The 17,974-nt window shown below is 48.5% G+C and overlaps 8 protein-coding genes across 8 annotated transcripts; 4 read left to right on the top strand and 4 right to left on the bottom strand.

Moving 5' to 3' along the window:
- Window positions 1-942: 942 nt before the first annotated feature.
- Window positions 943-2,317, bottom strand: FSST1_000052 (mitochondrial 54S ribosomal protein mL38; the record flags this gene model as incomplete). Its single annotated transcript, XM_083223808.1, has 2 exons — window positions 943-1,757; window positions 1,807-2,317. 2 exons carry the CDS (start codon window positions 2,315-2,317, stop codon window positions 943-945), a joined length of 1,326 nt encoding a protein of 441 aa, XP_083090234.1.
- Window positions 2,318-2,576: 259 nt separating this feature from the next.
- FSST1_000051 (mitochondrial 54S ribosomal protein uL4m) lies at window positions 2,577-3,637 on the top strand (the record flags this gene model as incomplete). Its single annotated transcript, XM_083231353.1, has 3 exons — window positions 2,577-2,639; window positions 2,687-2,810; window positions 2,853-3,637. The coding sequence occupies 3 exons, from the start codon at window positions 2,577-2,579 to the stop codon at window positions 3,635-3,637; spliced, it is 972 nt and encodes a 323-aa protein (XP_083090233.1).
- A 135-nt stretch (window positions 3,638-3,772) lies between these two features.
- On the bottom strand, window positions 3,773-5,431 carry FSST1_000050 (CDP-diacylglycerol--glycerol-3-phosphate 3-phosphatidyltransferase; the record flags this gene model as incomplete). Its single annotated transcript, XM_083231243.1, has 3 exons — window positions 3,773-4,733; window positions 4,778-5,130; window positions 5,177-5,431. 3 exons carry the CDS (start codon window positions 5,429-5,431, stop codon window positions 3,773-3,775), a joined length of 1,569 nt encoding a protein of 522 aa, XP_083090232.1.
- A 235-nt stretch (window positions 5,432-5,666) lies between these two features.
- FSST1_000049 (NADH ubiquinone oxidoreductase subunit NDUFA12-domain-containing protein) lies at window positions 5,667-6,287 on the top strand (the record flags this gene model as incomplete). The annotated part of the gene is made up of 5 exons (XM_083231133.1): window positions 5,667-5,717; window positions 5,766-5,786; window positions 5,854-5,860; window positions 5,911-6,190; window positions 6,236-6,287. The coding sequence occupies 5 exons, from the start codon at window positions 5,667-5,669 to the stop codon at window positions 6,285-6,287; spliced, it is 411 nt and encodes a 136-aa protein (XP_083090231.1).
- Window positions 6,288-6,474: 187 nt separating this feature from the next.
- Window positions 6,475-10,011, bottom strand: FSST1_000048 (NAD(P) transhydrogenase beta subunit-domain-containing protein; the record flags this gene model as incomplete). The annotated part of the gene is made up of 6 exons (XM_083231022.1): window positions 6,475-6,506; window positions 6,555-6,629; window positions 6,673-8,046; window positions 8,090-8,695; window positions 8,742-9,848; window positions 9,897-10,011. The coding sequence occupies 6 exons, from the start codon at window positions 10,009-10,011 to the stop codon at window positions 6,475-6,477; spliced, it is 3,309 nt and encodes a 1,102-aa protein (XP_083090230.1).
- A 1,921-nt stretch (window positions 10,012-11,932) lies between these two features.
- On the top strand, window positions 11,933-12,997 carry FSST1_000047 (uncharacterized protein; the record flags this gene model as incomplete). Its single annotated transcript, XM_083230912.1, has 1 exon — window positions 11,933-12,997. The coding sequence occupies one exon, from the start codon at window positions 11,933-11,935 to the stop codon at window positions 12,995-12,997; it is 1,065 nt and encodes a 354-aa protein (XP_083090229.1).
- A 172-nt stretch (window positions 12,998-13,169) lies between these two features.
- FSST1_000046 (mitochondrial 54S ribosomal mL57 domain-containing protein) lies at window positions 13,170-14,086 on the bottom strand (the record flags this gene model as incomplete). The annotated part of the gene is made up of 3 exons (XM_083230802.1): window positions 13,170-13,316; window positions 13,363-13,589; window positions 13,636-14,086. 3 exons carry the CDS (start codon window positions 14,084-14,086, stop codon window positions 13,170-13,172), a joined length of 825 nt encoding a protein of 274 aa, XP_083090228.1.
- A 1,053-nt stretch (window positions 14,087-15,139) lies between these two features.
- FSST1_000045 (Hsp70 family protein) lies at window positions 15,140-17,942 on the top strand (the record flags this gene model as incomplete). Its single annotated transcript, XM_083230692.1, has 10 exons — window positions 15,140-15,255; window positions 15,317-15,854; window positions 15,914-15,973; window positions 16,021-16,310; window positions 16,362-16,455; window positions 16,506-16,621; window positions 16,677-17,156; window positions 17,333-17,394; window positions 17,498-17,604; window positions 17,658-17,942. 10 exons carry the CDS (start codon window positions 15,140-15,142, stop codon window positions 17,940-17,942), a joined length of 2,148 nt encoding a protein of 715 aa, XP_083090227.1.
- Window positions 17,943-17,974: the final 32 nt, after the last annotated feature.

The following is a 17,974-nucleotide window of genomic DNA, read 5'->3' as shown; positions in this document are numbered from 1 at the left end:
GTGGCAAATACCACATGAGAGTCTGGAGCTTGTACGGCATTTCTGAGGGAGTTGAAGTGCTAATTAGGCGACAGACTCAACAAAAGACAATTGTTTGACGAGGTTTGGCCATGACAAGGAGATTTATGGTCGGTTTTGCGTAGGGGTCAAAAGATGTATAGTACGGAAAAAGGAGGACGACAAAAGGAAATATTTAAACAAACCCAAGGGGTAACTGAGCGACCTGTTCGAGATATCTTTGAGATATCAAATTTCCTGATGAAGCAAAACGTACGAGATACCGGTATTGACAACGGAAAAGTGTACGGAGATCTGAACTGGGCAGATGGAGCTCGACAAATCCGATCAGAGTTTTACAAATTTGCAATTCGCCTACAGGAAGCTGGGGTTGGGCGAATTATTAAAGATGAGTGGCGATATCCATATTTGCCACTTTTTCAACGTTTTTGCCCCCAGGGCACCAGAGATATTAGCTCCTGGAAGCACAAGGTACGAAGCCAGCAAGTCAGTCTATGCTATTTGAGCAGGACTTCTTGGGCTGTTTATTTTTGTACTGTAATGGTTAAGGCAGGTCTTGCTGTTGCCCACCATCCTGCAAGGGCGTATCAAGTTTCAAACAGTACAGATCCAACTTTGCCACAGCTTGTATTAATAAGAATGTCACCTACTTGCTATCAGTCGTTGACGTCGTGGCGAACGCCTCTGTTCAGCTCCATGAAGAGAGAATATTGTGATTGGTGGTTAATTTGAGGTTGAATCGAGATCTCATGTGGGAATAAATGCGGCTGAACTCTACTATTGCATTTATTCCCGGGTGAAGCGTATCTTGAATCACAGGTTATACATAGAGTCGTAGATTTGATTCTCTTGATACTCTTACAAAGAGATTCCCATTTTTTAAATGTACAGTAATATGATACACGCTCATCCACCACCACTCCTCTACCTCCTCTTGATCCATCCCCTTGAGTTGGAGATGCCTTTGATGTTCTTGGTGTACTTCCAAAGGTGACGGTATTTGGGTCCTTGTCGCTTGGCTTCCCATCCGCGAGGCTTGACTGGTGGCTTGAGACTGTGAACACGGGTACGACGGAACTCGATGTCGGATCCGGGAATGTTGTTCCGGGCCATGACAGCTGCGGTGTTCTCATCCCAGACGCTTCGGAACATGTTGAAGCCAAAGGGCGTTGTGTTGAACTTGTCGCGGAACGACTTGAGGGAGAAACCGTCTCGTTTGCTGTAGAGCTCCTTGAGCTTGGAGACGTCGATCTTTTGACCGGGCTCCTGCTCGAGAAGGTAGATGCCGAGACGGTGATAAGGAGCACCCTTTTGGGAGAATGCGGGCATCCATGGTAGAGCGAGCTGATCCTCAGCCTTTATCCTGCTCAGGGGTAGGGAAGTGTCGTTGGGGTTGATGGGGATGTTGGCTGCGAGGAAGTGGCAGCGCTTGTTAAAAGTATCGGAGTCAGGGTTGGGAACATCCGAGTCGAGAACGACGATAGACACCAAACGCTCGCCCTTGTCAAAGACCTGCACACGTAGACGGGGAGGCTTTTCGCTGACGATACTGTCGACGATTTGACCGGGAGGAACCTTTAGTTGGCGGAAGTATAACTGAACATCGGCAGTGGGCTCGAGCTTGGGGAGCACATCAGGAACGATGCTGAACTGCTTAATACGTTGGTTGATAAGTCGCTGGTCGTATGAGCGCCACTTTACTTCAGCGTAGTGACGGTAAATAGGCTTGTTCATATCGCCTGGATATGTTAGTTCAGCCCAGACCCAAATTTTAACAACAAAACATACCTGTTCCATCCTCAAAACGCTTCTTAACGACAGGGTCATTAGCATCCGCAAGGATCTTGAGCTCTTCGACATATTTTCGTAGACCCCTCAGTCTCATATCCTTTATGTGTTGACCACCCTTGATGTCCTCCGGTTTCGTAGCCTCCAGTCGAGAAATCTTCTCAATTTCCTGTTGAATCTTTCCCAGCTTCTCTTCTCGATCAACCGCCAGAACCTTGCGGGCTTCTTGGAAAGCCTGGTAGGGAAGGTGCTCGAATGGGAGATCGCCAGTGCTGCGGATGGCTAAACGACGACGACGGGAACCAATTGGCATCTTTCCGGACTTCATGAGCTGCTCCTCGAATTCGGGGAGCACCGTGTTCGGATCAAGGTCTGCTTCGGTAGGTGTAGTCTGAGTTTCGGTTGCTGGTGTTCGGCGGATGGCTGCAGAGGTGAAGGGGCGGACAATGCTGGGACATGTTGGCCGCAGCTGCCGAGAGATCGGCCTCATGGCGACCTGGCAGCGCGACATGATGAGCGGTGCGGCGAGGTGGACGTTGAATTGACGCTGAGTGACGGATCTTGAGATATCTTGAAAAATGCTCTGGGGATGGTTTGCAGGCGCTTTTGCCCCACTAAAAACTCGGGGCGGAGGACGGATGTTGCCGATCCACTTTTCTCTAAATCGCATCACGGTTTTCGAAACCTCAACACCAAAAGGTCGACCACTGCGCCTGTATATCCACCACCAGTCTCTCCCTATCGATTATACGAGTAGGGAAGTATTAAAAATGGCTGGCAAGGGAATTGGCTGCTTGGCTGAGGCCATGGGCGCTCTGCGGGTGTCTGCTAAGGTATGTTGAAGAAACTGCAGATGGTGATTTAATACTAACAATTATAGCCGGCGACAATCCCCAGAGCCTTTACACGATCAATGGCTACACAAGTCTCGTCAAAGGATGTCTCGACAGAAATAACCAAAGATGTCAGCAACACACAGAGCATCCTACAGTCATGGAAGCCCAGTACGACTATCCTCGCTTCTGTATAACATCCACTAACCATAGCAGAGGAAACCGTTCCCGTCACAATTCACAACTTTCCCTCGTTGGAACCCACCGCGCTCGAGCGATGGTCCGTTGACCACCTTTACCTCCCCCTTCGCCGCGATATCCTCCACCTAGCCGTTGTCTACGAAGGCGACAACACTCGTCAAGGTACCGCCTCAACCAAGACACGATACGACGTCCACGGTTCCCACCGAAAGATGCGACCTCAAAAAGGTACCGGTCGTGCCCGTCAAGGAACCAAGCAAAGTCCCATACTTCGTGGTGGTGGAAAAACGTTTGGTCCTCACCCTCGCGACTTTGGCACCCATCTAAACCGCAAGGTCTACGACAAGGCTTGGCGTACCGCTCTGAGCTACCGCTACCGACAGGGTGATTTGATCGTTTGCGAAGATGGTATGGATCTTGTTCTGCCGACAGACTACGAGATGGTTGCTGGAAAGTACCTCAAGGATGGATTGAAGGAGGGGTATCTTAAGCGATACATGACAGGAGTGCTGGGCAACCTTGGTTTGGGCCGTGCCACTGGTCGAACTCTTTTTGTCACAGGTGACCGACGTGAGGCTCTTTTCGACGCCATGGAGCAGGTTCCTTGGGAAGGCCGAGCACTTGGCATGGAGGATGTCGATGTTAAGGATCTATTGGAGACAGGCAAGGTTGTCCTTGAGCGAAGCGTGCTCAAGGAGCTGATCGAGAAACACCAAAGTGATTTGGTGAGCAGAGTCGTCATGCAGGGTCTTATCAAGGGCGGACCTGAGACAGGGACGAGAGTGCTCGGTGCTTAAAATGCCCGTGTAGACTTATATAAACTTGTATTATTTTGTACAATTGCATATCATGACTGAATGGATGTTGATTGACTCTTGGGTATCATTGGACTCGGGGAGTCACTCTAGATGATTACACTGATTTACATATTTTTACAACGCTCCGCCTACTAGCGAAACAATCCACATAGCGACTCTGACTTTTAGACCGACTCTTCTTTCAGTTCGAGCAAAGTCGTCCCGAGTTGCCTTTGTAGCATGCTCCTGCAACCAGAGCTGTTCTTCTCCTAATCTTGTTTTAAGACCTTCATCTCGAGTGACGATCAAAGCTCCGGCTTCAAGATCATGAGAGTAGCTGCGCTTGGTGTAGTTGGAGCTTCCGATAATGCTCATAGTTGGGTTTTTGTCTCCTGGCATCGTAACCCATAGACCCTTGGCGTGGTACGTCCATCCGCCTGGTTGGCCAACAACACCATGGCGCCACTCCTTGAGGGTGATGTCGTTGTCGCGTCCTTCGTGGTGTACCCGATGAACGAAGCGACGAGCGAGAAGGGTATAAGCGTCTGGAAGGAGACCAGAGACACCTTTCGATTTGTAGAACCCGTTTGCTTCAGGGGAAGCTGTGATGACGGTATTGGAGGAGGAAGCTGTACCGAGGAGAAGTTTTGTAAGTGAGGGCGCAGGGTTAAAATAACCAGCTGTAAAAGTCCAAGAAGACTCCCGGTACGCAGGTAGAGCAAGAGTTTTGAGGATATGTGTAATAACAGGGAGCTCAGTTGATGTATCAGGTTTCATGACCTGGGACATCTGGCCAATCATATACACTCTTGTATCTGAGATGTCATTCTCAGGTCTGGACTTGGGGTGCAGAAGAGTTTGAAGAGTTGACGTAGTACTCTTGATGAAAGATTCAGGCTTCTCTAGTGGTGAAGGAGCAGAGTTGTTCTCCGGCCAGGCAAGAGTGAAACCTGCTGGTTCTTTCGAGGGTTGCACGAGAAAACTGAAAGATGTCGCTCCTGAGTGGATGTTCCAGAAATGATCGGTAACGTCTTTTGAGGAAAAGAGATGGTATCGATCTTGACGGTTGGTGAAGTAGTCGGTAGACAGATTTGCCCTGAAAAGTTAGTATTTCCCAAACAGAAGAATTGCATAACTTACCCAGACATGATAATCTCATCATCAACGCCATACAGCTTCATATGCTGAAGTCCCCATCCTTCATTAATCCTCGTAGGGATATACTTTTTCCTCAATCCAGTCAAGTTTGGTGTATGGTACATTCGAATCTCAACACGATCCGCTCCAAACTCCTCCACCAGAGGTGCCAGTAGTGATGCGCTGGATGGATTAGGCGCTTCACGAGTTCCTCGCAATGCATCCGTAAGAATACTCAACTTAACATCCGCATTATTCCTCAAAGACTCTTGCAACGTTTCGATAAGTTCCTTTTCGGATTTTCCAATATACAACGTCGACAAAAAGATTCGTTTTTTGGCTTTCCGTATCCGATCCTAAACCCCATCAGTCCAACCCTGTCATGTTCAGTGGTGATCGAACCTTTAACGTCTCGTAGAATTGGGCAGGTGTTTGAATAATTCGGATCTGCTCTCCTCGAATATCGAAACTCGGCGCAAGACGATCTAATTCCGTGACGAACGGTGCCAGAGCTCCAGCGCCGTTCGAGTTGGACGCTTGAGCACCTCCAGCAGGCATGGCATATTGTCTTGTCTGGACCCTTGCACTTGTAATTCTGGGTCTGAAACTTGCGGTACGAAGCCTCGTAGTGCAACGCGTACAGCTCCGAGCAAGCATATCGAGTCGGATGCAGCTTTAATTGAAGCTTGTAGTCTAATTAAAGATTGCTTGTTAATTGCTAGAATATTTCTGGTTGTGAAGCTTCGAGGTACGTACCTATTCCGTCACAGATGGCAATTTGCCGAGGTTGATCCGTTCCTGCTGGGCAATCTTCAAACCATCCCATCATTGACGGGATTAGCATCTCCATCCCGCTATACGTCGAGGTCAATTGCTCGCTCAAACCGCCATCATGTCGACAGTCGGAAGAACGCTGACCAACCTGCGAAAGGTTGGAATCAAGGTAAATCCTCTATTTACCTACTGTAACATTCAATGCTAACTTGTGTAGGACTTCTTTAAGCAGATGCTGGTATGTATCCGACCGAGCGACACCCGAATCCGAAACTCTGGCTAACGATGCCTGTTTGCGCAAATAGTACATCGGTACGTTCCTCACGATTAAAGACTCTCGAATTACCTGCTGACAGTCATAGGTGATACCAAGGCTGGTCTTCTCATCGGTACCGATCGCGCCGGTAACAAGTTCTTTGAGAACAATGAGGAACTTCCCCTCCGAACACGCTGGGTCGAATACGCCAAGCACGATTACGATGCTGCCCATATCGAGCCCGGATGGCACGCTTGGATGAGCTACTCCGTCGACAAGCCCCCTACTCAGGATCCCTTGTTAAACGCTGGTACACGAGCTTTTGAGCCTTCGCAAGCACTTCCCAACTTCACCCAGACCAGGGGTGCCTTCAAGACCTACAACACGTATGTGCACCATTCACGAGGGGAAACAATACTGACTGTTTATAGCGCCAAGCCCAAGTTGGCGGCATGGCAGCCCGTTGCTGCGCCTCGGGAATAAGGATGAGACGGTCAAGTGTACATAAATTCGCGTAGGGAGCAGCTCGGCACAACCAAAAATGGTATTGAATTCAAACAAATTCTACAAATTGTATGGTTTGCTCATACATTTAATGAAATAGATGCAGGGTCTAAGACGTGCACTCTATAGCCCATGATCCTCCTCTTATATGACTACATAGGAAATTCTACGACTTTGCTTCAATTGCAGATTTGATAGCTGGGAGAGTCAGCTGAGTTTCTAAAACAGAAAAGGGGGGGGACATACCTTCGCACGATACTCTAGCATCTCCAAACAGCATCTTTGCGTTGGGCATGTAAAACATTGGGTTGGGAACATCAGCTACATTTGTTAGCGGAATCAAGTATGAGGTCAAGACACTTACCATAGCCACTGGCCATGCCTCTCTTCATAATCACCACCTGCTTGGCCTTCCAGGCGTGAAGCACGGGCATACCCTCGATTGAGCTACCCTTTTCCATGGCAATGGGGTTGACAGTATCGTTAGCACCAATGACAACAGCAAGATCAGTGTCGGGGAAGTCGTCGTTGATCTCGTCCATTTCCAGAACGATATCGTACGGTACGCTGGCCTCAGCGAGGAGCACGTTGCATTGTCCAGGCATACGACCTGCAACAGGATGGATGGCAAAACGGACGGTGATACCCTTGGCTCGTAGAGTTGAGACGATGCTTGAGATTGCGTACTGAGCTTTGGCAACTGCCATACCATAGCCGACAATGAGAATAACCTTTTCAGAGTTGAGAAGTGCATCTGCGAGATCATCTACAGATGTCTGGGTGACTTCTCCTTGAGGTTTAAACTCTTGGACTTGTGTCGGCGTACCCAACCCTCCAAACAACACGTTTGTGAGCGATCGGTTCATCGCAACGCACATGATGTACGAAAGAATGGAACCGGATACACCAATCAACGCTCCGACTGTGGTCAAAAGGGTATTTTCGAGCATGAACCCTTCAGCAACAAGGGCAAAACCACTGTATGCATTCAAGACAGTGATAACCACGGGCATATCAGCACCTCCAATAGCAGATGTTGTTGTGTAACCCTTGATGAAACTCAACGCAGCACTTCCGGCAAGGGCTCCAGCTGCGATCAAGGGGCTTCCTGGTGCCATGGTGATGAAAGCGCCCATGGTAGCTGCGTTGGTAGCAAGTAAACCCGAGTTGATGATGTGTCGTCCAGGCAGCATCTTTGGCTTGGACGACATTCTACCAGCAAGTTTCATGAACGCAACAAGTGATCCGGTAAATGTAATGCCACCGATGAATACACCAAGGTAGGCTGTCACTAGGTGAAGAGTTGACGGGTCCATCACATCTGCCATAACACTGCCAATACTAGTCAAGACAGCTGCAAGACCGACGACGGAGTGAAGAGCTGCAACAGTCTGGGGCAGATCGGTAGGAGTGATTCGCTTGCCAATGAGCATACCAGCAATAGTGCCGAGGGCAGCAAGACCACCAAACTGGGTGAGAACTTCGGGTGTGAAACCAGCAGCAAGCAGACTGGCCAAAACACCTGTGCCAACACCAAGAATGCCAATGGCGTTACCCATACGAGCAGTGGCCTGGGAAGCAAGACTAGAGATGGAGCCAATGCAAAGGACAGAGCTGACGAGGTAACCGGCTTGGACAAGACCAGCAGCACCAGTTGAGGCAGCGGCTAAAAAGCCACCGCCGCACACTACAGCAGGAACAGCATAGAGCCAGGGGTACTCAGGAGGGTCGGTAGGTCCTATATTCGTTAGTTGGATCTTGCAATGGACCAAGTAACTCACGCTTAAACATATCCAGCATACGCTTGGTGATCACGAAACCACCACCAACATTGACAAACGCCAGCAAAACACTCAGGGCACCAAAAGCTTGAGGGATCGTCTCAGGGAGGAATCCACCTCCAAGAATGAACAAACCACCAATACCCACCATTCCAGAAATGGCGTTGGTGACACTCATCAGAGGAGAATGGAGGGCAGGAGCAACGCCCCAAACAGCACGATATCCAATAAGACTGGCCAGGGCAAAGGTAAAAGCATTCGACATGAGGAGAGGGCTGGTCCATTTTCCGAGAGCCAAGATGCTGCCCATGCCTGCAGTGACGCCGGCAACTTCACGAGTCTTCTTTTGCCATGGTGTGAGTGCTACAACTTCAGGGGTGGCATTTGTTGTCTCAGTCTTTACAGGAGGTGGTGGAGGTGCCGCACGAGGAGCAGGAGGAAGGATATCTCCCTCTTGTGTCACGATGGCACCTCGTACAACTTCATCTGTAAGATCGATACCGAATGCCTTGGGTTCAGGGGTCATAGAAAGCAGGAACTTGGTTATGTTGTTGGAATAAAGAGTCGATGACTGAGTCGGCAAGCGAGAGGGCAGATCAGTGTATCCTAAAGATATTAGTCAAGCTGCTTCTTTCCGAAAAGGAGTACATACCAATGACTTTGACATCGTTGTAAATAGACAGCTCTCCCTTTTTGGTAGCTTCGCAGTTACCTCCGGCTTCAGCGGCCAAATCAACAATGACACTTCCAGGTTTCATGACGTCGAGAATATCGTTCTTGAGAAGTTTCGGTGCAGGCTTTCCAGGGATCAATGCTGTAGTGATGATAATGTCGACTTCCTTGGCTTGGTCTTTAAACAGCTTCATTTCAGCTTCGATAAACTCCTTGCTCATTTCTTTAGCATAACCGCCAGCGCCAGATCCATCTTCTTGGAGTTCCACTTCGATGAATTCGGCTCCAAGAGATTGAACCTGTTCGCGAGCAGCTGGTCGAGTATCGAAGCCACGGACAATTGCTCCCATACGGCGAGCAGTAGCAATAGCACTCAATCCAGCAACGCCGGCACCAATAACCAAAACCTTACAAGGAGGAATCTTGCCAGCAGCGGTAACCTGACCAGTTAAGAATCTACCAAAGACGTTTGAAGCTTCGAGAACAGCTTTGTAACCAGCAATATTGGCCATACTGCTAAGAGCATCAAAGACCTGAGCGCGAGAAATACGGGGAATCATGTCCATTGCGAAACTTGTAGCCTTCCTGGCGGCAATCTTTTCGACAAGTTCTTTGTTCTGAGAGGGCTGGAGGAAAGAAATGATAGTTTGACCTTCTTTCATGGAGCCGACCTCTTCAAGACCAGGGCCGCGAACTTTGAGAACAATATCCGAAATGGACCAGACTTCCCTGGGACCGTCGACAAGAGTTGCGCCAGCTTTTTCGTAAGCAGCATCGAGAAAATCAGCATTGACACCAGAACCACGTTCAACAAGGACCTGTTTGAAGCCCTTTTTCTTTAGGATAGCTACATTGGCAGGTGTAAGGGCAACACGACGTTCGTTGGGAAAGATTTCGGTAGGAACACCGACAACTAGGTTCTCGTAGGGTGTTGTTTTTGGAAGTACCACAGTAGAATAGTTGCGAGGCGCAGGCGCAGGGATCTGATGGATCAGAGCGAGAGGCTTTGCGATGTCTGCGACAAGTGCACGCTGAGACGGAGCCTTGAGGGTACTGTGCCATTGTTTGCGACGCGAAAGAAGACCATCTAGAGCTCGAGTTAGCTTATGCGAGCTTCGCTAGTGTATCAGCTTACCTTGAACTTTGTAACTCTTCAATTGCTTCTGGAAAAAGAAGCTTGAGGCGCACAGCTCAGTAGCTGAGGCCGGAACCGCGGACGAGGCCAACGGACGAAGCATATGAGACGCCATGATTAAAGAGTCATGAGCGCGATAGCAAGGCCCAGAGATGGCTCGACGGGTGATATCCAAGAATTCGACAAGACAAAACAAACAAGAATAGGAATTGATTAAGGAAGAGGGAATAAAAACAAGAGACAAAACAATCGAGGGGTAGCTGTGTCATGTGTTGTCGGGCCCCCTCCATTCATTCCTTCCTTCCTCGATGGAACTGATTGTTCTGGTAACACACCACTTCGGTCCAGTGTATGTGAACCCTGGACCCTCTACCGGGATTGTTTTAGGCGGTTCGGGAAGAGGGGCCTCGAGCACCAATGCCGCTAAAACCTGGGGGAGGGGCCGCTGATGCGGAGAACTATTGCAGGGGACATGAAGTTTGTCGAATCATCATAGAGTTCTCGTCATGGATCATGACGAACATCAGTGGGTGCTTCGGTGAAATTAAGAGAGCGAGATGGTGATTCAGCCAGTCAGATGAGATTACGGACCTACCTGATGAGTCCTGCCGAGACTGAGGAAGCATCTTCCCCTCTTGAAATCCGGACATGACGGTTAGAGATGGGCCGACATCATGATGCTCTAGACGTGGGGTAGTAGATAACCTTGTCTTCTTGAGTCTTTGATCGGCCTGTTTTTTGGTGATACGTTTGTCAAGGTATCATTCGAGGTTACAGAGAACAAGACTCGACCGTATACGACACTTGTGATATGTTTGTGCACAGCGATCCGGGTTCGTCACTCTATACTGACCTTGCACGAGCAAGAGAGGGGTTCCTTGGCTGTTGTAGAACATGATCCAGTCTAGCCAGTGAGTCTTGCCATGGAGGCCAGCTAGACTGTTGTCAAAGAGAGTGGAGAGTAGGTATAATTTAACGAGCCTCGGGATTTCGTAAAGAAACAATCGAAACCCGGCCAGATAACTAGCTATTTGTTTATCCCATCATTGCCGTTGTGTTCTGCATGAACTTCCTGCGCTCAGTTCCCTTCCCAAAGAGGAGATGCAACTGTTATGCAGCTGATTTAGAGACCCCTGTTCTCCAGACTCTTTAACATGCACCTCTAACAACATACCGTCTAATCCTAAAGGCATTGCTCTCAGGCAGAAATATTAACCGCCGAAAGCACAAGAGACGAAATTAGTAGGTCAGTTTATGGTTCTTAGATTATAGTTCCTAGACCACTTATTTTCATATCCGAAGACTTGGGAGTACCGCCACAGGGCTCAACATCAAATCCAAACTTTATACCGAAATATAAGCTCTGAACAGATGATACAAATTCCTCCCTCTTTCGCAACACAACATATAAGAACGCGCTGAGAAGTTAATGTTAATTGGCGTACCTTCTTAGCGCGTTCTTCATCGGCGGTCGTTTCGATGATCAATTTCTTCTTATCGTCGTACAGGTTGTTATTATTCCTCTAGGCCATGGCCCCAGGGCTGTTGTCTATGGGTTGAATGGAAAGAATTGCGTGCTTCTCTGATTGTTGGTATTGACTATTTATCATGTTGATATTCCAATGTTCAATGATCGATCCATGTCGTATTGGGCATTTTTATAAGCTTCTATTCTTCGTTGCCCCACGTGTGTCGATTATGAGCGCGGAATGGTAAGTCTACAACCCATATTTTATCAACGAAAGGAAACAAACTCATGCCTTTTAACAGCACCATAAAAACATCGCGCATTGATAACCTGGTCAAGGACATTAAATAACACCATAATTCCATTTCTGGCTTAACGCTGGTGTCACTGGTGTGGATCTCCCAACACCAAGATTGGGCTTGGATATAATCACGAGAGCCTCTTCAATTTTACCACATGACACCAAACAGCCTACTCAGAATGAAGGAATAAATTCACCTTTTACTCTCTATCCTCCTCATCACTCTGACGAAGACCTTCAGCATAAATAGAAAGCAAAATCTTCATCATGCCGCCGAAGGCCCCTATTCATCACTATTCATACCGCTCCCTCATCATACCACCAATCCTCCTCGCTGCTGCTACCATCGTCGCACTCTTTATTCACTCCGACGTCAATGCCGCACTTCTCTGGTCGCAATGTCACTCCCATGCGCGCATTCCAGGCGTCAGTAGGATCCCAGCCATCGGAACGCCTTTTTGCTATCTCATTAGCTTTTTCCGCGCCGCGCTGGATTCTCTGCGAAGTACCGCTGTCATGGCTGTTGTCTTGTCATTTCTCGGCGGTCTTTTGACGGTGAGCACTGTTGAAGCGGCACGTATCTGTAACGCGCCGAATGTGCTTATCGCGTATCCTACGGGACCGTGGCTGGTGTTTGATCTTGTGGGTGGTGCGGTTGTTTGGGAGCTTGTTATTATTCCTGCTTTTTTGCACCGCGCGAGGAGTGTTTTGACTGCTCGACAAAGAGACGATGGGCATGGCGACGTTGATCAGATTTTTACAAGCCGTCATCTCCCTGATAGTGAACTTGTCGCTATTCCTATCAGTATCGCTGTTGGCTACTTTGTACCATCCCTCTTGATGCTCTTCAAGACGACTCCAGCTACTGTCGGAGTATGGCTCTTCTTTCCGATCTATGTAACAGTCGTCCGCCAGATAATTCGCAACGTTATCGCCGTCATCAGAAGAGTCAGCCCTACCAACATTCACCTCGCATCAAACCGACGATCGTTCTTGTTTGTTTACTTGCTGCCCATTATCTGCTCGATTTTGGCCCATGTCTTTTTCATCTGGAGTCTCACCCAGCCTGATGATCGCAAGGAAATGACTAGGTCAACCATAGTCTTTATTGAAGTTGACACACAATTCATCTTCTGGACTGTCCTGTACTGGATGTTGGTCGAGGTTGGATGGAGAGTCCCGTTGACCACAATTGTCACTTCTCTTGTACTTGGACCAGGTGCAGGAACTTGTGTTGGATGGATGTACCGAGAGAAGCTCATCCATCATGATAATGAAGAGGCTGACGAGAACGCTCAGCCAGCTGATGAGGAAACGCCCCTGTTGCAATGAACATTAATACCCAACGTCAATACCCTTTTAGTTTTAATTCAACCATAGATAGATCAATGCAGACAGCTTGAGTGTTTTACAAGTTCATTCAGGGGCAGCCTCACACTTTGTACAGGTCCAAGCCTCTTCGTAAATTGTACAGATATGATACAGATTAACCCACGCTATGATTTTATTCCTCCTGTAGTCTTGACAGAATTCGCTCCCTGATGACCTGTGATGCCACTACGGCTCCATGTTGCAGGGTGACGGCTCCAATAATAGCCATAATCGCACCATTAAGCACGACATCAACACCGGATTGCTTGAGTTTTTGCACCTGTCGTATGTTAGATGAATACCACCGCAAGAGTTTTGGTACATACGTTTTTGGGCTTCCACCGCACAACATCAATCAATCCCACATCAGCTGCTAGGGCAGACAGATTTGTCTTGCCAGCAATATCCTTCGCTCCTTGAATGGTCAGGTTGTCCACTGACTGCAACTTGGGATGTATGAATGGCTCGCGGTTGTATACGTCTTGTCTTGGTTCACCCATGGGTTCCTTGGCGACAATTGACTTGGTCGTCTCCATGATGAGGGTCATTCGTCCTGCAGGGGTCAGCATTACCCTTTCAAAAGTACTTGTCCAGCCTACCGAGTACCGCCAATCGGTCATTGAAACCTCTCCTTCCCTGATCGAAACTCTTATGCGTAACAGCCAGCCACTTAACCTCGTCTGGCAGAAGCTTGCTGCCGCCCTGTCCCAGTAGTCGGTCATAAACCTCATCCAGCTTCCTGGGATCGTTGTTGACACTCCAGACCTTATTTTTGGGGTTCTTGGCAAAGTCGAGCTGTATAGGTGCCTTCATTGCGGGGGGTGTCTGACTCCATCGTGGGACGGGAGCGGAGGAAGATGGGTTTTCGGATTTGAAGGATTCGGGTGTTGAGTCGGTGGCGTATGTGCGCACACATGGCATGAGTGTGCGGGCGACTTGTCTGCTCCGTAAAAGGCCAGAGCGGCAAGATTGGAGAGCCATGGTGAGGGATGGGATTGAATTGAACCGGAGGGCGAGCGTCTTGACTGGCAACTCAATGCTCATTACCATGGTTGCCGAAGCTGGATCGCGAACATTTTCTGAAGGTCACGTGTGTCAATCGATAAGATTGCCCCACCTTGGTATGTCAACACCAAATTTTGGAGAAAGCGGGCACATCACGAGCTTCATTTTGGAATAGGGGTTTTATAAAACTTGGAAACAATGGCTTTTGATACTATCTTCTTCTGAAAGTACTCTCTCCAGTGTGTCCGATCATATTCTTAAAACTTGACATTCACATCGATATGCCTTGTGCTATTCTCATCTGGAACCTCTCTTATCACTCTCCATCATTGGTCACATTCTAAAGCTCTTCCATAGCATTCTACTCCTGGCGTTGTTCCCGACACTAGAGTTACAGAGCATCTCATATCATGCATGTGTCCTTGAGTTAGCCTCTTTGCGTCGGCAACCCACCGATCCAAGACCAATACAGCCCAACCACACTAGCTGGAGAGATTATTTGATGACAAGGTCTCGTTAGTTGATATACTTACAGAAGCAAAGAACAAAACTTCCGCAGCAGAGTCACAGTCCAGTGTTGGGTGTTTGCTATGCCAAATGGTTGCTTCGGTGTGCCCAGACACTCCTTACCAACTGCCTAAATAGAAAGGTCAAACTGTTAATTTACAAGCAGCCAGGGCTTCCTTGGCGTTGGGTAGGTAGAGAAGGTAGTTTGATGATTGTAAGTCAATTTGTCGTCTCAGTACAAACAAGAAAGCGGTCAAAACGGCATACCAGGCTCTCTGCATATGCTTTCCACTCCGAAGCAAATGTTTCACGGCAGTCTGCAGATATTTGCTTCTCTGATTGTGCTGTCATTGTCCTTTCATACGGCTTGGGGCATGCATTCCGTTACAAGATGCATACGAATGCTGTGTTGGCCCGCTCAACAAAGATATCAAACAAAGCTTTGATTCCGATGTCCAAACTGTTGAGTTGGGCACCAAGGACCTGCAATGCTTTCTGCATTTATCACGACGGTCTCCCGGCTCAAGCCACCTCTTCTCTCACCACATCTGGTCACTGTTTTGGATTTTGAACATCCTCTATACCTTCACCATGGCCGAATCGCGAGATGCGAGGGAGGACCTTCATATGCATGAGGCTAATGCGTCCTCTGCTTCAGGTTTCTCTATGTCTGGCACTATCGTGGTAGGTATTGACATTGGTACAATGTAAGTCTTGAGACTGTATCCAACACACGTACAGATTCTTCCTGCTTACGCTAAACTGTAGTTCCTCTGGTATTGCATATGCACGATTCAACCCTGAAGATCCGACTACCCCTCGATGCTACATCCACAATGCAACCCTTTTTAGGCTCTCGGGATCAAGAGTCGACACCAAGATCCTGGCCAGTGTTTACAACGAAGAACTCAAAGACGGCGAAGACTGCTTTCTGAGATGGTTCAAAATGTCTCTGCTTCGCGACACGGACTTGCCCAGCGATGTCCGTAACTCACGCATGTTTACGGAATTAACCACCCTTCGCGAGAATTTGGGTGTTTCTGCAGGGACAGCGACAGCAGATTATCTCAGACTTCTCTGGTCCGACTTTCGCGAAAGCCTTAATTGCTCTGTGTATGATTTCAGTTATAGCCTTGTCGTGACAGTTCCAGCCTTTTGGCCATTCTATGCGCGCCAAATGATGCTTGAGGCCATCCACGAAGCAAATCTTTGTTCCCGGGAGGTTTCCATTGCCGCGTCCATTCCAGATATAGAGGCTGCTTCCATTGCCCTTGTGTTGGACCTAAGCACACCGCGTGATGGCGTGGTGAGTCGAGTCTTTCGCAATGCGTATGTCTTGGTTCAGTTCATTTCTAATGTTTTCAGTCACCAATCCTTTGCGATGGCGACGTGGCTATTGTTTGCGAGTGCGGCGGCTTCACGACTGTAAGTAGTTCAAATCTTAGCGATATCGATACTCATCATCTCACAAGGAGTCTGTCACCTACGCTATTTCCTCAATCCGGCCCCTTCAGATGGAACAAGTCACCCAAGGGAGTTGTACTTTTGCTGGCGGAGCTTTAATTGATGATACATTCATGCAACTCCTTGAAGCAAAATTGGCGAAGAGCTGCCCCAGTTTTGCATACGGCGAAGACCTTCCTAAATTAATCTATCATCATTGGGAAAGGGATATAAAATCCAGTTTTTGCGGTGATCGTCGTGAATGGACAATTCCTGTCTATGATAAGTATGGTACGAGTCAAACCATTTCGTTCAGCGCGTAAGTGAGCATCATTTACTTCGTGAGCACCTGCTAATTTGGAGATCTTAGATTTGAACTCGCGCTGGTCTTTGACCCTGTTGTTGACAAGATTGTCAATATTGTTAGATCGCAAGTCATTAAATCAGGAATGAGGAAGGCGCAGGTGAGTTCTCCCTCTGTATTCAAGAGATACGTTTTGACAAGATAAATCAGCATGTCATTATAACAGGCGGTTTTGGTCGTAGCCCCTATGTTCAGACTCGAATCAAGCAGGCTGTGCTCGAGCTCCTTCCATCTACTACCATTCACTGTCCCTCGGACGACCAAGGGTAATAACATTTCCTGTTTTCTGACAGAAACCTCATCTGATTGCGGTCTGTACAGATGTACTGCGGTAGCTCGAGGGGCGGTTCTCCGAGGGCTTCAAATCAATGGCAGCAGGGCCTCGGTCTTCGACTGGGTGCGGCCGCACTCCACTTCGGATTCCACTGCACCAGTCCCGACGGCGCCGGATAACACCGACACTGGAGAGGCGCCTACATTTGCCGAGTTCTGCCGATACGCCTGGCCTAACGCCGTCGAGTACGAAAGATCTATAGACGACTCGCCCAAAGACGAGACGGGAGAGGAGCAGGATGCCACCGTAGCCAACAAAGGACCGGTCATATCCAGCTTATCCTCGCCGGGGGCACTGCAAGACGCCAAGGCCATCCGCGTGAAGATTATTCCAACGAAACGGCGGAAGGCAGGGTCATTGCCTGATGCGGACTACATAGAATGGATAAAGAAGCGGAAAAAGTACGTGGAGGAGGAGGAAGAAGAGGATGAACATTGGGACTACCTAGATACCGTGTTCAGGGTTGGGTAAGAGGTTTGGAGGAATATCCAATAGGGGAGACCGCGGGCTACGAGCTCACTCTCGCCATCCTGCTTGCTATTACTTAGGTAGAGGAGCCGACTTGGCCTTGTCACATGTGAATTAAGTCAATAAACATTACAGATGCCAATATAGGAAGTAAACCGTATTATGCATATACTAGACCTCTCGTCGGCCTCGTCGGTAATAAGGACCCGGACTGGCAAGACTATCGGGAAGGAGTAGGTAAGCGTCCTGACCTCGTCGTCGGCCGCGTCAACCGCCTTAGTGTCGACTACTATTTCTACTGCACCTGTATTGCTATGCGTCCCACCCTTTCTCAGGTTAGCATCGCATAACTATCATGCGAAGGATTCGGCATATGTGACTTCTCACATCGTCGATGTCAGCTATGGTATAGCTCTACATCCTGGAATCAAATGGCTTGTGTACGGGGTAAGCTAACATATTTCGCCCTTGCCGATTCCTACTAAATTCTTCTACAACAGGATGCCACATTGCCTACAGTCGGTAAAACCCAGAGGCTTCTACCCTTGGAGGCCATATCGACAGGCGATCGAGACAGCTACGCGAACAACATTGTCCGGGTTTGTTCTGAGACAATATACGATTTGCAGCAAAAGCCCGTCTGCACAATCACTTGGCCTTCCACAGGTCCCAAGACAGATATCATGCTCGACTTCAAGTGGGATGGCTTTCACATGGAGGTTTCGGCCCTTCATCTAGTTCGTAATCTGAATGGAGCGAGCATCCAGTACGATCTATATGCCTGAGTTCCAGCCCGCTGCACTGGATTGGGTCTGTG

Source organism: Fusarium sambucinum, chromosome IV (assembly GCF_050947815.1).
Source record: "Fusarium sambucinum isolate potato_lamoka chromosome IV, whole genome shotgun sequence".
Taxonomy (NCBI): Eukaryota; Fungi; Ascomycota; class Sordariomycetes; order Hypocreales; family Nectriaceae; genus Fusarium; species Fusarium sambucinum.
Note: the sequence above shows the minus strand (reverse complement) of the source record. Positions and strands in the feature narration are given on the sequence as shown.